The sequence below is a fragment of the Penicillium roqueforti genome (assembly GCF_015533775.1).
Source record: "Penicillium roqueforti strain LCP96 04111 chromosome Unknown scaffold_06, whole genome shotgun sequence".
Lineage (NCBI taxonomy): Eukaryota > Fungi > Ascomycota > Eurotiomycetes > Eurotiales > Aspergillaceae > Penicillium > Penicillium roqueforti.
The window spans coordinates 196,745-213,249 of record NW_024067570.1 but is presented as its reverse complement, the minus strand read 5'-3'; the positions used below and the strand labels follow the sequence as shown (position 1 = coordinate 213,249).

At 49.4% G+C, this 16,505-nt stretch overlaps 9 protein-coding genes across 9 annotated transcripts; 6 read left to right on the top strand and 3 right to left on the bottom strand.

Annotated features, from left to right (window-relative positions):
- Positions 1-1,325: 1,325 nt before the first annotated feature.
- On the top strand, positions 1,326-2,152 carry LCP9604111_3607 (gluconokinase; the record flags this gene model as incomplete). Its single annotated transcript, XM_039071214.1, has 2 exons — positions 1,326-1,580; positions 1,700-2,152. 2 exons carry the CDS (start codon positions 1,326-1,328, stop codon positions 2,150-2,152), a joined length of 708 nt encoding a protein of 235 aa, XP_038930270.1.
- A 474-nt stretch (positions 2,153-2,626) lies between these two features.
- LCP9604111_3606 (uncharacterized protein) lies at positions 2,627-4,235 on the bottom strand (the record flags this gene model as incomplete). The annotated part of the gene is made up of 4 exons (XM_039071213.1): positions 2,627-3,712; positions 3,783-3,854; positions 3,908-4,011; positions 4,067-4,235. 4 exons carry the CDS (start codon positions 4,233-4,235, stop codon positions 2,627-2,629), a joined length of 1,431 nt encoding a protein of 476 aa, XP_038930269.1.
- A 730-nt stretch (positions 4,236-4,965) lies between these two features.
- Positions 4,966-5,329, top strand: LCP9604111_3605 (uncharacterized protein; the record flags this gene model as incomplete). The annotated part of the gene is made up of 3 exons (XM_039071212.1): positions 4,966-5,068; positions 5,137-5,215; positions 5,287-5,329. 3 exons carry the CDS (start codon positions 4,966-4,968, stop codon positions 5,327-5,329), a joined length of 225 nt encoding a protein of 74 aa, XP_038930268.1.
- A 293-nt stretch (positions 5,330-5,622) lies between these two features.
- Positions 5,623-7,275, top strand: LCP9604111_3604 (carboxylesterase/lipase family protein; the record flags this gene model as incomplete). Its single annotated transcript, XM_039071211.1, has 1 exon — positions 5,623-7,275. The coding sequence occupies one exon, from the start codon at positions 5,623-5,625 to the stop codon at positions 7,273-7,275; it is 1,653 nt and encodes a 550-aa protein (XP_038930267.1).
- A 1,195-nt stretch (positions 7,276-8,470) lies between these two features.
- On the top strand, positions 8,471-9,353 carry LCP9604111_3603 (uncharacterized protein; the record flags this gene model as incomplete). The annotated part of the gene is made up of 3 exons (XM_039071210.1): positions 8,471-8,605; positions 8,674-8,797; positions 8,854-9,353. 3 exons carry the CDS (start codon positions 8,471-8,473, stop codon positions 9,351-9,353), a joined length of 759 nt encoding a protein of 252 aa, XP_038930266.1.
- Positions 9,354-11,043: 1,690 nt separating this feature from the next.
- LCP9604111_3602 (phosphatidylinositol-specific phospholipase C) lies at positions 11,044-12,459 on the top strand (the record flags this gene model as incomplete). Its single annotated transcript, XM_039071209.1, has 1 exon — positions 11,044-12,459. One exon carries the CDS (start codon positions 11,044-11,046, stop codon positions 12,457-12,459), a length of 1,416 nt encoding a protein of 471 aa, XP_038930265.1.
- Positions 12,460-12,683: 224 nt separating this feature from the next.
- On the bottom strand, positions 12,684-13,733 carry LCP9604111_3601 (mitochondrial 54S ribosomal protein uL10m; the record flags this gene model as incomplete). The annotated part of the gene is made up of 1 exon (XM_039071208.1): positions 12,684-13,733. The coding sequence occupies one exon, from the start codon at positions 13,731-13,733 to the stop codon at positions 12,684-12,686; it is 1,050 nt and encodes a 349-aa protein (XP_038930264.1).
- A 275-nt stretch (positions 13,734-14,008) lies between these two features.
- LCP9604111_3600 (anthranilate phosphoribosyltransferase) lies at positions 14,009-15,399 on the top strand (the record flags this gene model as incomplete). The annotated part of the gene is made up of 2 exons (XM_039071207.1): positions 14,009-14,368; positions 14,434-15,399. 2 exons carry the CDS (start codon positions 14,009-14,011, stop codon positions 15,397-15,399), a joined length of 1,326 nt encoding a protein of 441 aa, XP_038930263.1.
- Positions 15,400-15,828: 429 nt separating this feature from the next.
- On the bottom strand, positions 15,829-16,143 carry LCP9604111_3599 (Rpo12/RPC10 RNA polymerase subunit family protein; the record flags this gene model as incomplete). The annotated part of the gene is made up of 2 exons (XM_039071204.1): positions 15,829-15,853; positions 15,932-16,143. The coding sequence occupies 2 exons, from the start codon at positions 16,141-16,143 to the stop codon at positions 15,829-15,831; spliced, it is 237 nt and encodes a 78-aa protein (XP_038930262.1).
- Between the last annotated feature and the right edge of the window lie 362 nt (positions 16,144-16,505).

Sequence of the window (16,505 nt, the reverse complement as noted above, 5' to 3'; positions counted from 1 at the left end):
ATACTCTTTTAATCTCGAGCTCCACTTGATCTCCCCGGGTCTACTTCTGGACCTGACTACCAAAGGTTATACCACTGATCTACAACTGTCCGTTGTAACTTGGACTCTTCAGGCATGTCAGATCCACTGGCCTCCCAACATTCCCATTTCCCATTCCCACCGATTGGACCTGAAGCGGTCTTCGCTGTCTTTTGAACATCCAAGCACACAACTTAGCCATACGGATCAGAACAGCACACCTTCTAAGCCACGTTGAATAAGCAGGAGATCGGATATGTCGGAATCCGCTTCCCGTCAGTCAGCTTGCTCTCATGACCATAGACAAAACAATCGGAAAATCAGTGATAGCCAAGCAAGGATCCGACTCGTTGACCCCGCCGGAAGCTGCATGCCTTCTTCCCCGGATTCTGAGGGAAAGGAATGGCCTGGTCATGCTTACCGGGCATACCAAGCTTACCTGGGTATAGTCGGTGTGACTGTTGGAATCACCATGCATATTATTTGCTCATGTTTTCGTGTCCTATCGGACGAGGATATATTCTCCGGAATGTCTCCCCTGTGTTCCACGGGATTGAGAATCGGCAATCCGTGTATGATCTTTCAAGATCGGGTGGATCTGCGAATCTGGAAGAATGTGGGGGGCCGTTTCTCTGTCGATTTACTGTCGACTTCCTGTCGACTTATAGGAAGCGAGAGATAAAGAATCTTGAAATGACGCAGGTACGGAATCTTAGCGAGAAGGCAAAGTTCCACCCAAAGTCAGAGAGGAGTAGAAACTCGATAGGAGAAGAACTATCCAATCTGGCGGCTTTCTAGCGTGGGGGTGAGTTACTGTAATACCAATACCGAATACCGTGACATCATGATATTTAGGTGTTTGATGGTGTAGTCAATTGATAGTTATAGCGAAGTATAAGCAGAGAAGACATAATCTTACATTCTAGAAGCAATGGCTATTCGCTTTTGGATATAGTCAGAAGAAGACACCCCAATTAGCCTAATATCCCTCATGTCCTATCCCTATACTATCCCTATTCTCCCCCTATCCTGAACCCCAAATATAAAGGACCAATAACCGTACGAATGTCGTCTCCCCCACTCGGCTTCTGCTTGAATCTTTTCTTACCCGACCCACCGTGATACAATATAAGTACTTAGAACAGGCTCTTTGATTTCTGAAATTTTATTTCAGATCTGAAAGACCTGTTATAGAACACTTTTCTCGGGTATCACTACAGCGTCATATCTCCACCTCGACCCAAGTTATTACACTGGAAATCCAAATACATCCCTAAAACGAACAGCACTTTCCTTTCCTCTACAACATGCTCTCCGCAGGAGAACGACCACAGCCTCCCCAAGCTCCCGCCATAGTAGATTCCACCGCAAGCAAGGCGCGCATCATGCCGGACCTCGCCAACGGCACCAACGGAACCAACGGAGTGACGTCCACTACGCCCTCCAAACCCGCGAAACAGCAACATATCTGGGTCGTGACCGGTCCAGCAGGGTGCGGAAAAAGCACCGTGGGCAACGTCCTACGCAAGGAGCTTGGTATTCCATTTCTAGAAGGCGACGACGTAAGTACCCAAGTACCTGAATGCACCACACCCTACACTCCACACACCCCCAAACCACCCAATTGCGCCCAAACCCAACAATCACCCAAGTATACACAAATAACTAACACAACCCTCAGTACCACCCCGCAGCCAACAAAGAAAAAATGGGCGAAGGCATCCCACTCACAGACGAAGACCGCTGGGACTGGCTGATCTCCCTGCGCCAAGCCGCAATCGACGTGCTCTCCCCTTCGAAAGCCAACAACTTCCACCCACCCGACGGCGTGGTAGTAGCGTGCTCCGCGCTGAAGCAGAAGTACCGGGATGTGATGCGCGTTGCTGCGTACGGCTCGCCCTCGGTGCATATTCACTTCATCTACCTCAAGCTCAAGGAGGATGTGCTGATGGAGCGCGTCGCCCATCGCGAATCACACTACATGAAGAGTGGTATGGTACACTCGCAGCTGGCGGTTCTTGAGGAGCCCAAGGACGAGTGGGATGCTATTACTATCAATGTTGAGGGCACGATGGAGGAGGTGCAGCAGAATGTTATTCATGCTGTTACTGATAAGCTTGCTGAGTATAAATGATTGTTTCTCTCTCTCTCCCTCTCCCCCTCTCTCTATCGTTGGATTGAAGGGAGTGAATTCATTTGTGTACTTGGTGGTTCGTGCGAAAATGGGTATGATCTATGCATGGAGGATTTAGCATTCTGTTTCTGTCGATTTTTGTGCCTCCACAATGGTGTTTGGTGTTTTGGCCGGCTTGGCTATGTCACCGGTCTGTTTTAGATCTGGAGTTCTTGATGAAGCTCGCATCTCGGGTTTTTATTTCCTGCTGTTTGATATATCAATTGTCTGCTTGGCAGGCTTCGTGATATCCTTTGATCAATTGATCTGTCTTTATCTTTTACATCTCAGTGTCTCTATACAATGTACTAAGAAGCTCAATCTATAAGTATTGAAGCCAGCAACTAGATAAACCAAGTATGCAGTGTCTTTAGATATACCCGTAATTTGTTATTATTTAGATATAACGAACTACTTTGTCAAGGCTCGTCTAATTCACCTGAGATTTAGAAGCATAAGCTCGGGCGACTCAACCAGGTCCTTAACCCTGTTACCCATTTTGGCCATTGTCGCACCGTCAATGACGCGGTGATCCGCGCTCCAACTGAAGTTAACCATATCTCCGCGTGTCACCTGTCCATCGTCATCAAAGATGGGCACAGCTCTAGTCCTACCCACGCCGAGAATAGCCACCTCCGTTGGCACAAGCACCGGAGCTACGTATGTGCCTCCAATATTGCCGATGTTCGACACGGTGATCGTGCCACCACTGAGATCAGCGGGGGTCAGCTTTCCGCTCTTCCCAAGGGCACTCAGCCGCGCGATCTCAGCAGCAATGTCGAAGATCGAGCGACTGGCGACGTCCTTGATATTCGGAACAATCAGACCATTCGGTGTATCCATAGCAATTCCGATATTGTGCTTGGAGCGCATGACTAGCTTCGGCTTTGCGGGGTCCGTGGTATCGACTTTGGAGTTGAGAATTGGGAACTCGGTCAGAGCCTGTGAGACGGCCTTGACGACGAAAGGGAGGAAGGTGATTTTGGTAGGATCGTGTTTGTCAAAGGCAATTTTCTTGCGGATGGCATTGATGTCGTTGATTTTGAGTTCGTCTGCGTAAAGGAAGTGTGGAATGTTCAGGGATTTGGTCATTGTTTTGAACATCTGTGATTGGATCGGAGTCAGGTTGACAATTGACTCTGCTTGCCGTGTGTCCGGTGACACGGAGACTGAGGTGGGCACTGATGTTGGAAGCGCTGGAGAATCTCTCTCTGCTACAAACTTCAGTACATCTTCTTTCATCACCCGCCCGTCTTTTCCGGTTCCGTTGATTTCGAGGATGTTCACGCCGTGGCTTTTCAATAGCCCACGTACTGCGGGAACTGCAAGGGATGCATGCTTCGTTTTGGGTATCTCATCAAGAGCTTTGATAGGGGGAGGGGTTATTAGAGAGGATTCGACTGCTTGAGTTGCAGCTTGGATCTCAGAAGCCGGGGTAGGTTCAGACGGCGCTGCCCTTGATTCGTGCGCCGGGTTATCATCGGGGTATTTTCCATCCGCAACCTCGATGTCGCAGAGTGCCTATCGAAGCCTGTTAGTACGTTGACTGCAGTCTGACTTTCAGACAAGCAAGAGTGAAGGTAGTACATACCCTTCCCGTAGGTACTGTATCGTCTGTCTCGAAGTGTAGTTTCTTGATTACACCCTCATATCTCGATGTAATCTGGGTTTGTTAGTCGTTAACCCATAGCAGGGAACAAAGGAGGCAGCACCCACATCATCGACAGCTTTATCCGACTGGTATTGGCACAAAGGTTTCCATTCCTCAATATGAGCCCCTTCTTCTACGTACCACTGGATGATCTGGACCTCAGTGATGCCTGGTAATTGTAAGTGAACAAATTGAGGAATGAGTTAGGATTATGAATAAATTACCCTCGCCGACGTCCTTGAGAACTTGTGATTTGATCTGCCATAGCAGAGAGCTGGCATGGAATTTTCGGGACAAGAGCGGAGGTAGGGTGGAGCGAATGCGGAGGTGATTCTGGGGTAGACAAGGTCTGAAGTTGCGGGCAGCAAGTCCCCCACTGCGGCTGAAACCCATTGTAAAAATGGAACGTGGTAGAGACAGATTCAAGAGAAGTTTTCTGAAATTCCTGAAGAGAAAAGGAGCATTGTGTCTATTTTATTTGGCATTCGACACTCGATTGTTCTGCCCGCACGCCGACGCTAACCGACGCTACCCACGTGATCTCCCCGCATCTATGCAAGTATGGGGGGAGTATGGCATTGGCGTTATCTCATTTCTTTGTATCTTTTCAAATTGCTAGACAACTCTTGTTGCTTGGCTCTATTGTGAAGTACCAACTCGGAATTGTCAAGCAAGTGAATATCACTCAGGTTACATATGGACAGCTAGGCAGTATAAGACGAAGTAGACCAAGCAATCTACCCCAGAAGGCAATTATATACGATTAGTAGAGAGATTTGGAGTAAATCCATATGGTACAAATGATGGAATTCAGTCTATTTGACTATAGTTAGGTATAGTAAGCCAAAATCCTCCCTGGATGGCTGAGTGGGTGAGAGACACGAGGTCATCTGTTTGCTGGGTGAAACATTGATCACGGGTGATACCGCATTGGGAAACTCAGCAATGGTGAAACTGGTCAGGGTTTCGATCCTCGCCAGGAGTAGTTGGGGTACGGATTCTTTTTATATTTTTCTTCTTTCCTTGTGGTCGACAGACCAGCCCAATACGAGGGTAGCACCTTCCCCATAGGGCACCTTCCAATGTCCTTACTTGATATATTGACATATTGGTTTAGGTATCCATGGGCAATGATGCAGGTGATGCTATCTCCGAGATCCACTGCTGTCTATCTCATGCAGGTACGGACATTGGGAGTTCCACCGCAGCTTTCAGACTCCACCGAGGTTACCACCCTACCCAAAATTGAGCTTGGAGAAATATAAGATTGCTAACACTGCTATTTGGTTTCCAGGCCATGCTTGGCGGGAAAACACAAGGGTGTACCTAGGGAACTGGGTGTCTATCACGATTGCAATGATTCAACTTGCCCTGTGAGTCACCCAGATCTGGGGTCGGGTCTCAGCCACAAGCACGCTCATTCGTAATACTCTACTACCGGAAGTTCTACTTCTGCAATAAACAAGGATATCTCGGAGCTTGCCTGACTTATGTCCGCGTGTCAAATGTGGAGACGACATCAAGATGATCGTCACAACCTTAACTCAATGCAGAATCCGAGGCCGACGCTGCAAGGTCCGAAATTCACTAGACCAGACACCGAGGCAGTCAACGTGGTACGTTTATTGCATGAAACGTTTAATTAGTTAATAGGTACGTACGTCAATTGTGCCGATCAAGATGATTACCTAGGTATAAGAACATCGTCGGTCCCTCAACTCCTAGTCTTGTGCTTCGAAATTCCAATTGCTTCAATCTTCTGTTTTGCGGTGATCCCATTATGGCTCTCCTGACCAAGACTCTGGTCTCACTGGCCTTGGGTGCTGCTGTTGCCCAAGCTCAGCTTTGGGACAAGGTCATCCAAACCTCCTACGGTCCCGTCGAAGGGTTCCAGTACTTCAACCAGTCCACCCTAGATAAGTACTTCGATGGCGCCGAGTCCAACGTCGCCGCTTTCTTGGGTATTCCTTTCGCTGCCGATACGGGATATCAGAACCGGTGGAAGGCACCGCAGCCCCGCGAGTCATGGAACAAGACCTTGAAGGCTACGGACTTTGGCCCTGCCTGTCCTAGTAACTCGGCTTCCAATATTAGCGAAGACTGTCTCAGTCTCAACATATGGACCAACGCGGAGACCGCTGATGCCAAGCTTCCTGTCATGGTCTGGAACCAAGGTTCCGACGAAACCAGCAACAATGCGTGGTACTACGGTGGAGGCATGGCCTTGAAGAATGTCATTCTCATCACCTTCAACCGCCGTGACGATGCATTCGGCTATCTTGCTGCCCCTGAGCTCAATGAAGAGGGCTACAAGCTCACTGGCCACAAGACCTCTGGTAACTATGGTATCTTGGATCAATTGGAAGTTCTCAAATGGGTGCAGAAGAATATTGCCAAATTTGGTGGTGATCCTGACCGCGTCACTCTTGCTGGTCAATCTTTCGGCTCTTCTCAGGTCTATCATGCAGTCAATAGCCCTCTCTTCACAGGCTACTTCCATGGTGGTATCTCCCAGTCCGGGATCAGATACCCCTACGATACCATGCTGGCTGGCCTCGCCACCTCATACGTCAACATGTCTACGGCTATCTCCAATAGCGCTAGCTACATCAAGGCTCACAACGTTTCTACAATTGAGGAGATGCGCACGCTCTCCATGGAGAGCTTGTTGGTTGGTTCTTCGGACCGCGTTACCAACAGCTCCATTTGGTGGGTCACCGCACTCTCCGCCGGTTATCCTCTGATCTTCAAGCCCGTTCTAGACGACTACGTGCTCCCATCCAAGTACATTGAAACCCTTATCAATGGCCCTGCCAACGATGTCCCCGTGATCACTGGTAATACCAAGGATGAATCTGGTGCCTCTCCCAGTACCGACTATACTGTTGCCGAGTACGAGTACTACTGCGGACTCAAGTACGGAAACCTATCTAGCAAATACTTCAAGCTCTACCCAGACCACAACAACGGTACCATTGCCTCTCGGGCCTGGAACGCTGCTGCCCGTGATCTCTCTCTTATCGGCTCTTGGGCCTACGCCACTGCCTGGTACAAGTCTGCCACTGCGAACTTCTACACCTACTACTGGACCCATGCTCCCCCAAGCCAGGACCAAGGTGCCTTCCACCAATCTGAGATCATGTATGCGCTCGGGGCTCTGTACGCCAATTCCGATACGTACGCTTTCACCGAGATCGACTTCGAGATCCAGGAGAAGATGTCGTCCTACTGGGCCAATTTTGCGAAGACTCTCAACCCCAACAATGGTGGCTCCTACAATGGTAGCAAATCGTTGCCGCATTGGAGCCCCAACAGTGCCGAGGGTACCCGGGTTGTCATGGAACTCGGTAACCAGTTCGAAAATGTGCCTATTGCGAAGCCAAAGCAGGTGGAGTTCATGATGGACTACTTCCACCAGCAGGTTCCCTACTAGAGAGTCTCCCTTTAGAGTGACAAGCTCTCTAGCAAACATTAGCCCAATGGTTCAATGAATACCTACATTTACGTATGTAGATATGTAGTCTATGTACACTATGTTTATTGATGAAGCTAGATCCACGGTATGCGTACACCGTACCAAGGTTATTAAGTCAATGACCTCAATCAGAATAACCCGGAGAATATTGGCAATATTGAACCTTCCTCTCATTGTATACGATCCCAGACATAATGGCTTCAATCCAGGTAAATGAAATAAGTGCGTACAACATATAATTGTGCGGAGTAAGCCTAGGTATTTCCTAGGTAACTAACTGAAGTACCATATTCATGGAAGATGCCATAGATGTTCATGTCCTGTCCGCATTAGCTAGAGCCCCTTGAGGGCCATAATAATACTCACGTAAGAACGATAAACGCAAGACCTAACATAGACACGAAGCCAAGCTTCTTTTTCAGCTCCCCTTGGTGACCAGATGGGTTGTCCGAGAAGGAATTTTGGAAAATACTTTGTGATTCCATGACCTCCTATTCTGTGATAGCTCTTGACCACAATACAAAGGCAGAGAGATCGTCTGCAACAATATTTACAAGAGAGATTCATTCCAAGAGAGATTCCTTGAGCAAGTAACGGCTCTTGATTTTGGGCCGAGTTATGAGATATTGCCACCGGGTCAATAGCCTATTCCTCAAATGATAAACCAGGCGTGACTTCAAGCACCCTTGGTTGCGATATGCTTTAGTTTGATCCCAGCACCTTGGGGCAGGCGAACTGCTGGGACCAACCAGGACGGTTTACAAGGTATCCATCCATGCCTCCTTTTGGTGTGTGTTTGTGGTGTACATAACGCTAGGCCGTAGTTAGTTTGACTCGGCCCAAGAAAATTACGAAATAGGACTGCTTTTGTCAATCTCCACTCCAAGATTCTCCATCATTAGAACAACCAAAGCAAAAACAGGGGGAGTAAATTACCGAGAGCAGAGATAACCGAATTTCGGCGAAGCAAGCGATAGTGGATTCGACCCACCCTAGAGATAGGAGTTATCTCGCGGAGAATTGCTCACCCCCGCATAGAACTTCTACTCCCGAGGTTGTCGAATTCGCCATGGTATACTTTGAACGCGCTATCTTGTACTGTGAGGATCATTGATGCTACTCTCATAGATTACCCGTGTGACACACAGCTTTGATGTCTCCTCGACGTCCCTGGTCTAAATCGGAAGACGAAAAATTGATCAAGCTCATCGGGCAGTTTGGGGACCAACGGGGCAGAAACAGCAAATGGCAAGAGATCTCCAGAAATTTACCCGGGAGAACGAATAAGGTAGGTCCTCTTCTTTTATGCATCGGGCTGGCGTGCCAGAGCATCGCTGATATCACCATATTCACAAGGATTGTCGGAAGCGTTGGTTTCATTCTTTAGATCCTTCTCTTCGCAAAGGACGCTGGACAAAGGATGAAGATAGGCTCTTGCTTGATGCCTATCAACGAATTGGGCCTGCTTGGAAGGATATAGGTAAGTTTTTTTCTATCCAATACTCTTACATGTCCGGCGGCTAAGTGTACCTCTAGCACTTCTCATCAAAGGACGAAAGGATGATCAATGTGCGAAAAGATACAATGACATCCTTAATCCACAAGTGCAAAATCGTCTCAAAGTCTGGACACCCGAGGAAGATCAATATTTGGCGGCCAAAGTGAAACAACTGGGTCATAAATGGACTGTCATTGCAGCAGGCCTACCTGGTCGTCCTCCGCTGACCTGCCGGAATCGATGGAGAAAACTGGCCAGAAATATCTGTAGTGACATTGGTTTCTCTCAGGAAAATTCGCCAATGCCCCAATCCTCTACGGAGAATTCAAGGACTTCGCCGTCGTCTCAGAACTCCGAGATCTTCATTTCGTCTCCTGACGCATCGTCTGACCCCACCACTATCGACCTCCTAGATGCCTCTCTGGCATCTACCGCTCTGCCTTCTGATTCTTCCCCTTTGGATGTCATGTCATATCATCAATTCCGTGATCGTTGGAATCTCCTATACGGACTGGCCAGCGCACCAGGCAAGCGCTAAAGCTGGAACAGCATTCATGTTCCTTTTCATGTTCTTTTTTGAAACCTCCTGGGGTCCCATTGCCTGGGGCCTTCCAAGTGAGATCCTTCCATCTATCGTCCGCGCTGAGGGAATGGCACTCAGTACGGCATCTAACTGGTTGAGCAACTTTGTCGTCGGGCTTATAGTACCATCTTTGGTCGCTGCCGCCCCCTACGGATCGTTCGCACTCTTCTCCTGCACTTCTCTGTGTGCTTTGATCTGGGTGTTCTTCTTTGTACCCGAGACAAAGGGAACAAGCTTGGAGGGCCTAAGTCTTCTATTCAAGAACAATGTTTATGAAGAGGAAGCAGCTCAACGAAACGAACTCATATCAGAATTGATCCGAACGCATGCTCCCCTGGGACAATCTGAAAAGTAATAGGTCATTTTGTCCAAACAAGTCATGGCAAGCGTTGATTTATGACTCCCACAGTTCCACAGTAGGGAAATCTAGTTATCACAACTGTCTGTATGATGGCCCGTCATGTGACTCTACAGATCGTTTGCTTATTTGCTTGTTTACTTGCTAATCTGCTTGCTCTTCGTTTGCTATTTTTTTATTACGGAGCGAAGCGAAGCAATTATATATTTTCTCCAAGAATGTTACCATTGCTTTGTATATCTTCTTTACAGACCGCTTATGTGACTTTTATGTATCCATTTTGCTTCCTAATTGTGCCCAACCAAGTTGTCAATTTTGGACCGTTGTTAGTTCAGTGAGCAAAAGATCTTGAGTGAAAATCGTGGCAACGTTATTCCACAAGCTACCGAGTGGCCTCCTCTATCCAAAACGCATCCAGGAATTAGCATTTAGTCAATTCAACCACCCACCATGCCACCAATACGCCCCCGAAGCTCTAGAAATCCAATAGAGCAAGATGGTAGGATCTTATTAGCCATATAGGCTTTTAAGAATCAAGAAATATCCTCAATTTGTCAAGTGGCGCGCCATTTTGCTATACCCCGTACACCTTTCCTGGCTTTGGACCTCCGCATGGGTCCCTACCCTGGAACCTCCAACCGCCCATTAAACTCTAGAGGTTCGGTAAGGTTCAACCTCGGAGGCGAAACAACCAGGATCGACCGCCAAATTGATGACGCTGGCCTTTCGTTAAGGGGACAATGGTCAAGAGTTCTGGTGAACAACTACATTTGGATGGGGCTAGCGTGGTGCATTTTATTGAGGTGAGCTGCTGACTTAGCTGCTCCCCGCGCTTTGCTCCAGTGAGCACCTGAGCAATTCAGAGCGCTCAGATGATGCCCAGTGAGCGAGCCTGCTGAGTATGGAACACTCAGGAGCGTGCTCAGCTGTACCCAGTGAGCAAAAAGCGGCAAGGTCTGAGCACTATAACGGAAAGAGAAAGCCAAGAAGTGGCAGAGGAAATCAAGGCGCGACACTAATTGCCTAGATCGTACATCGCACATCGTACTCCGCACAGATCTTGGAAATCTCCGCTTTGTCTTACGATCGAGATGTCCTCGCGAATCAGCCTTATGTGCCAAGAACAAGGGCTCCCCTATCGGAGACCATCCGCTGATCCCTAGTCGAGGGGTAACCCACTCCAGTCTCAGCTCTTCAGGCAGCCAATTTCGATCCATATCGAGACGAATCCTTTGCACAGGGACTTGCGCTGATACCAATTTCATCTCTGCCAATTGCCACTTCACCATGGTTGCCGAGTACCTCACTATCCGCAACAACACCTCCACTCCACTTGTCCTGAAGCGCATTGAGCGCTTCCAGGCACCGGAGAAAGTTGCGTTCTATGCCTTCAGTACAATGGCCAGAAACGTCACCCAGGTCTTGACCAACCAAACCCGCAGCCTTGAGGTCTCCCCAATCGAACAGGACAGCCGTCCCTTCGAGGAAAAGAATGTTGACATTAAACTGGAGCAATTCGCACTGAAGAAGACCGAGCTACGCGCCTTTGTCAACTCCGAAAAGGAGCGCATGCGTCTACTCTTCGAAGTCGAAGGCCACAAATACCAAATCCAAGTCCCGGTACCAACAAAAGAGTCCGCAGAAATGAAAGCGCTAAGCGAGAACCCCAAACACCGCTTTACCGGCGTTTCCGTGGCCCCAGAATCCTTATTGGCAATATTCTCGTCCGCAAACCTGAACGCCTGGATGCGCGAGCTCCGCGACGACATCCTCGTCTCTGCGCTCTCAATCCCAGGCACGCACAACTCACCCACATGTTACATCGCGCCGCCCTCGGTGCGCTGCCAGGCTGTGAGCCCGAAAGAGCAACTCGAGAACGGCGTGCGATTCTTCGACATCCGCGTGCAGCCGCAGTACCCGGATGACGCGGCGCGCGACGAGCTGATTCTCGTACACAGTGTGTTCCCCGTCTCGCTGACGGGAAACAAGTACTTCCGCGACCTGATGCGTGAAGTCGACGGGTTCCTCGAACGCAACCCGTCCGAGACGCTGATCGTCTCCGTTAAGCGGGAGGGAACCGGTAACGCGACTGACGAGCATGTGTCGCGCATCCTGCACGACCACTACGCTAAGGCAGGCAGTCGGTGGTGGGTGGGGCCCAAGATCCCGACGCTGGGTGAGGCGCGTGGTAAGGTGATTCTTATGCGTCGGTTTGGATTGCAGCAGAAGCTGAAGGACGCGCACGGTGGGCATGGTTGGGGTATTGATGCTGCTGAGTGGGAGGACAATACCCCCAACGCTAAGTGCCCCAGTGGCCAGCTCTGCATCCAGGATTTCTACGAGGTGCTGGAGAGTATGAATATCGAGCAAAAGATTAAGTTCGTCGCAGAGCAGATTGATCGGGCTAGCTGCTGTCGCTATCCGTTTGGCGTTCAGCCTGATATGCATGCGACAAAGGCATTCCCCTTTTACGTCAATTTTTTGAGTGCCAGTAACTTCTGGAAGACGAATACTTGGCCCGAGAAGATTGCTGCTAAGGTCAACCCAGCTACCGTGCATTATATCTGTCGCCGAGGTAAAGAGCATGATGCCGACTGTTCGACGGGTATTCTTGTTACGGACTGGGTTGGTTTGAATGGAGATTGGGATCTTGTGCGCTGCGTTGTGGGCATGAATGCCAAACTGCGTTTGAGACAGGATTAGATGATAAACATCGTTTACATACATCCGGAGGTTAGGAGGAAATTTGTCTTTTAGGCGCGGCATGCAGGGAATGCAATGATTCATGGGTTAAACAGAGAATATGATGCACTAAAGTTGATTTCTTACAAGTATACATTGATCCTGAAGTAGGAAGCGGGGGTCTTGACGAAACGCAGAATATCATCTATTATACAGGAAAATGAATCAGAATGACCATGACCAGATTAGGACGATTCGCTCTTGTCGCCCTCCGGTCCCTTCTGCTCTTCTTCCAACACACTCCGGCGGCTCTCCAAGGTAAAGTAGATGCTCTTGCCGGCTCCCTCCAAAGTAGTTGCAACGCTAGAGCTCATGCTCTGCAAGGCCATGACAAGCTGGGAGCGGAGACCGTCCATGCCACCCTCGATGCTGCCGACCCACTTGGTCTGATCGATATCAAACACCTGGTTGTCCACACGGGCAGCCAGCAAGTTAATCTTGCTGAGACCGTTCTGAACAATGGGCTCGTGGTATTCCGGGTTCGCCTTGCGGGTAGGGGCCTTGAAGCCGGATTCCTTGGGTGCGAGGATTGACAGCGCCGCCTTCATGTGTTCAGGCGAGACGCTAGGAATGGAAAGGATAGCAACAGGGCCGACGAGCAGAGGAGAAAGCTCGTGCATGCCCTTCATGTTTTTCACCGCCTCGTAGGCAGTGCGAGACAAGTCGTGTGTCAAGGCCGGGTCGTCCTTTGAGCCGGAGAGCGCAGGGATCTCGGCAGAGGTTTGTGTCACGGGGTCAACTGCACTTGGGGGGTTTCCTGCACCCAGAGAAGCCTCGCTGGGTCGGAAGTACTCGACAATTCGCAGAGCCGCCTCAAAGATGCTGGTCTGGATAGTCTGGATCTTAATGTAAGGAGCGAGGGCAGGCGCTGTCCGGCCTTCGGCGGCAATCTTCTCATCCACTTTTTGCAGGGCAAGGGTTAGTTCTCGTCGGATGGCGGCCCATTCCATGGACTTGAGGTTGTTGTGTTGGAACAGCACAATGAGAGGAGATGTGCGGAGAAGGGAGGTGTACGACCGTAGGAGCTGCGACCGGCGGTATTCGGGATTGCGGTGCGACGGTGGCTGAGTAGGAGGGAACCTTGATACAGGAGCTGGTGAGCGTGTCATCTGCTCAATTGAAGCAGCTGGCGTGAATGCTGGGGCCGCAGCACTGGATGCGCTCCTGATAATTCGGAGTTCATATTGGCATCGAGGGATTTGTTGAAGCGACGAGATTCTTAACCGAGGCGGCATTGTGATTGTTTTAGGTGGTGAATTTACCAATGCCCAGGAAATTCAAGAAGTTGATATACACAGGTCAAGATAGGTCGAGACAAGCCCCGGGAAATGATATTTTTAGGGTCCCAAAAGGGTAAAGCGCTTCGGAGGCGGTGATGTATATTGCCGCCTATATCGGGCTCTCATTGAGTCACTTGTTATGATCTTGCAGGTATCTTTTTAAGCTTGTGGAACCTCATTGGGATTGCTAGGCCACTGTAAACATACAGTCGCTTACAAAGATTTCAAGTATGGCGACATCTACATCCTCTTCTTCTCAGCGGCCGGAGTCCATTTCGATCGCCCCGCTCCTCCAGCGACTCGCCTACCCCGCCGCTGCCGGTATTCGAGTCAGCGCACAAGATCTCCCAGCTGTGAGTGCAGAGGAGATTGCTTCTGCCTTTGCACTAATCTTCGAGGACCGGCTATCTCAAATTCAAACCGCTGCCCTCCTCACATTGCTCCACTCAACCGGCAAGGATAGACAGGCAGATGTGATTGCGAAATGTTCTCAATGCATGCGCGAGGCTGCTTGCCAAGTTGAGAAAGGTCCGCTTACGAAGATTATCAAGTCTCGTAATCTGAAAGCAGGAAATTACCAGGGTGGATTGGTATGCGCATATGCACACTCCGTCCATTTTGTCATTGAGGTATATTGACAGACCGCGATGTATAGTGTGATATTGTTGGAACTGGAGGAGATTCTCACTCAACCTTTAACATTTCCACGACCTCCTCAATAGTTGCGTCTCCTCTTCTCATGACAGCTAAACATGGCAACCGCGCTCAAACATCGACCTCCGGGGCCGCCGATGTCCTCAACGCCATCCAGCCATTGGCACCCAAGATCGCAGCCATCACCGCTGACAACCTGGCCCAGGTCTACGAGAAAACCAACTACTCGTTCTTGTTTGCTCCGAATTTCCACCCGGGCATGATGCATTCCAACCCTGTCCGCAGGGCTCTCGGTCTCCGAACGATTTTCAACCTGATGGGCCCTTTGGCAAACCCCGTTGACTGGGCACTGGAAGCGCGCGTAGTTGGTGTGGCATACCAGAGCCTTGGCCCGGTATTTGCCGAGGCCTTCAAACAAAGTGGAGCGAAGAAAGCCATGATTGTTTGCGGTGCAGAGGACATGGACGAAATCAGCTGCGCTGGAAAGACAAACTGCTGGAGGCTCTCTGAGTACTCGAACCCTGCATACAAAGCATCAGAAGACGATGCAGATGACTCGAGTGATGATGATACCGAAAATCCTCGTACACTCGTCAAGATCGACACCTTCCAGCTTCAGCCATCGGACTTTGGCCTCTCTACTCATCCCCTCAGTGATGTGGGCGGAGGTAAAATGCCCAAGCAAAACGCGGAAAAGCTGATGAGCATACTTCGAAATGAGCTTCCACGGGATGACCCCATCTTGGAGTTTGTCCTCATGAATGTTGCTGGTCTGCTTGTCACCTCGGGAATTTGCGAGGCAGATACCAGCAACATGGGACCTGGCGATGATGGTCAGGTCATCACCGAGCGTGGCCCTGCCGGTGGCCGCTGGAAAGAAGGCGTGCGTCGCGCACGCTGGGCAATCGAGAGCGGGCAGTCTCTGAAGCATTTGGAGCAATTCATTGAAGTAACTAACCAGCTCTGAAGTAGGATTTTGTGAAACTTAGGTAGTTGTAGGCTTGGATTTAGTATGCCTTTTCGGGTCTAAGAAGCTTTCGGATTTGGGGTATGCAATTGTTTCACCTGTTCTGATGGGTGAGCTGAATGTACCTAGATATTTCGGGTCTATGAGTGAATGTCATTGAATCTCTGAAAGCAGATATGATTGGTTTTTTTTTAGAAAAAAGAGCTTAAGCCTGTCCTCCATACACTAGAGGACATGGCCAGAATATAGTATCTGTTTTGTACACTGGGACCATAGAAAAAACCAGTTTGTGTCATTCAACACCAAAGCGCCATTGTATGCATAATTCGTCAAAAGATAAAGATGTCAAAACCAGAGGATCTCAGGTCGATTCCGCCTGGGCCATCGCAACCTCCGAACGTCTGGTTCCTGTCTTAATAGACAAAACGTCTACCGAGCCTGGAACTGGACCATACTATTGAGAGAAAGAAAAAAGAAGTCAGCCTGGGCCTCGCGCATATCGCATGATAATTCCCAGGAAAGAGAATCTTACCGCTTGGTCCGCTCTTTGTACAGCACACGGTGACCGCAGTCCTTGCAGCGGATCTGGTCGCCGCGCTTGAGAGGAACACGGGCAGAGCACTCGCCGCACAGGTAGGTAACTGAGGGGCTGTCGATGGCCATGGCACTGCCAAAACCTCCGGCTTGGGTGTCGAAGTTGTTCTGGGTGCCCATCGCGGGGACCTGGTAAGTTTCGCGAGACATCGTTTGAGATTGAGAGTGGCGTAGTAGTAAAGTAATTATTTTGCGCGCGAGTTGATCGTGTCCAGTGGAAAGATAAGAGTTGTGAGGTGGAAACGAGCTGCTTCTAAGCTGAGATACTCGGGATTCTTTTTCTTTCTAGAGCGCGGGATTTTAGGTGCTTAGTCATGAATTCCGTAGATTAGTCATCGCGTCCAGATCTCCACCATTTGGGAGTATAAAAGTCCTCTGATTCTTTTAGAAAGTAGGTTTGGAATTCTATGCTCTCATAACTTCATTAATTAATAGCATTGATCGTATTTGAAGGTATTTATACCTTACTCCTATACATTTATCGTGTTATAGGCTGAGAGCAATTCAGCCGG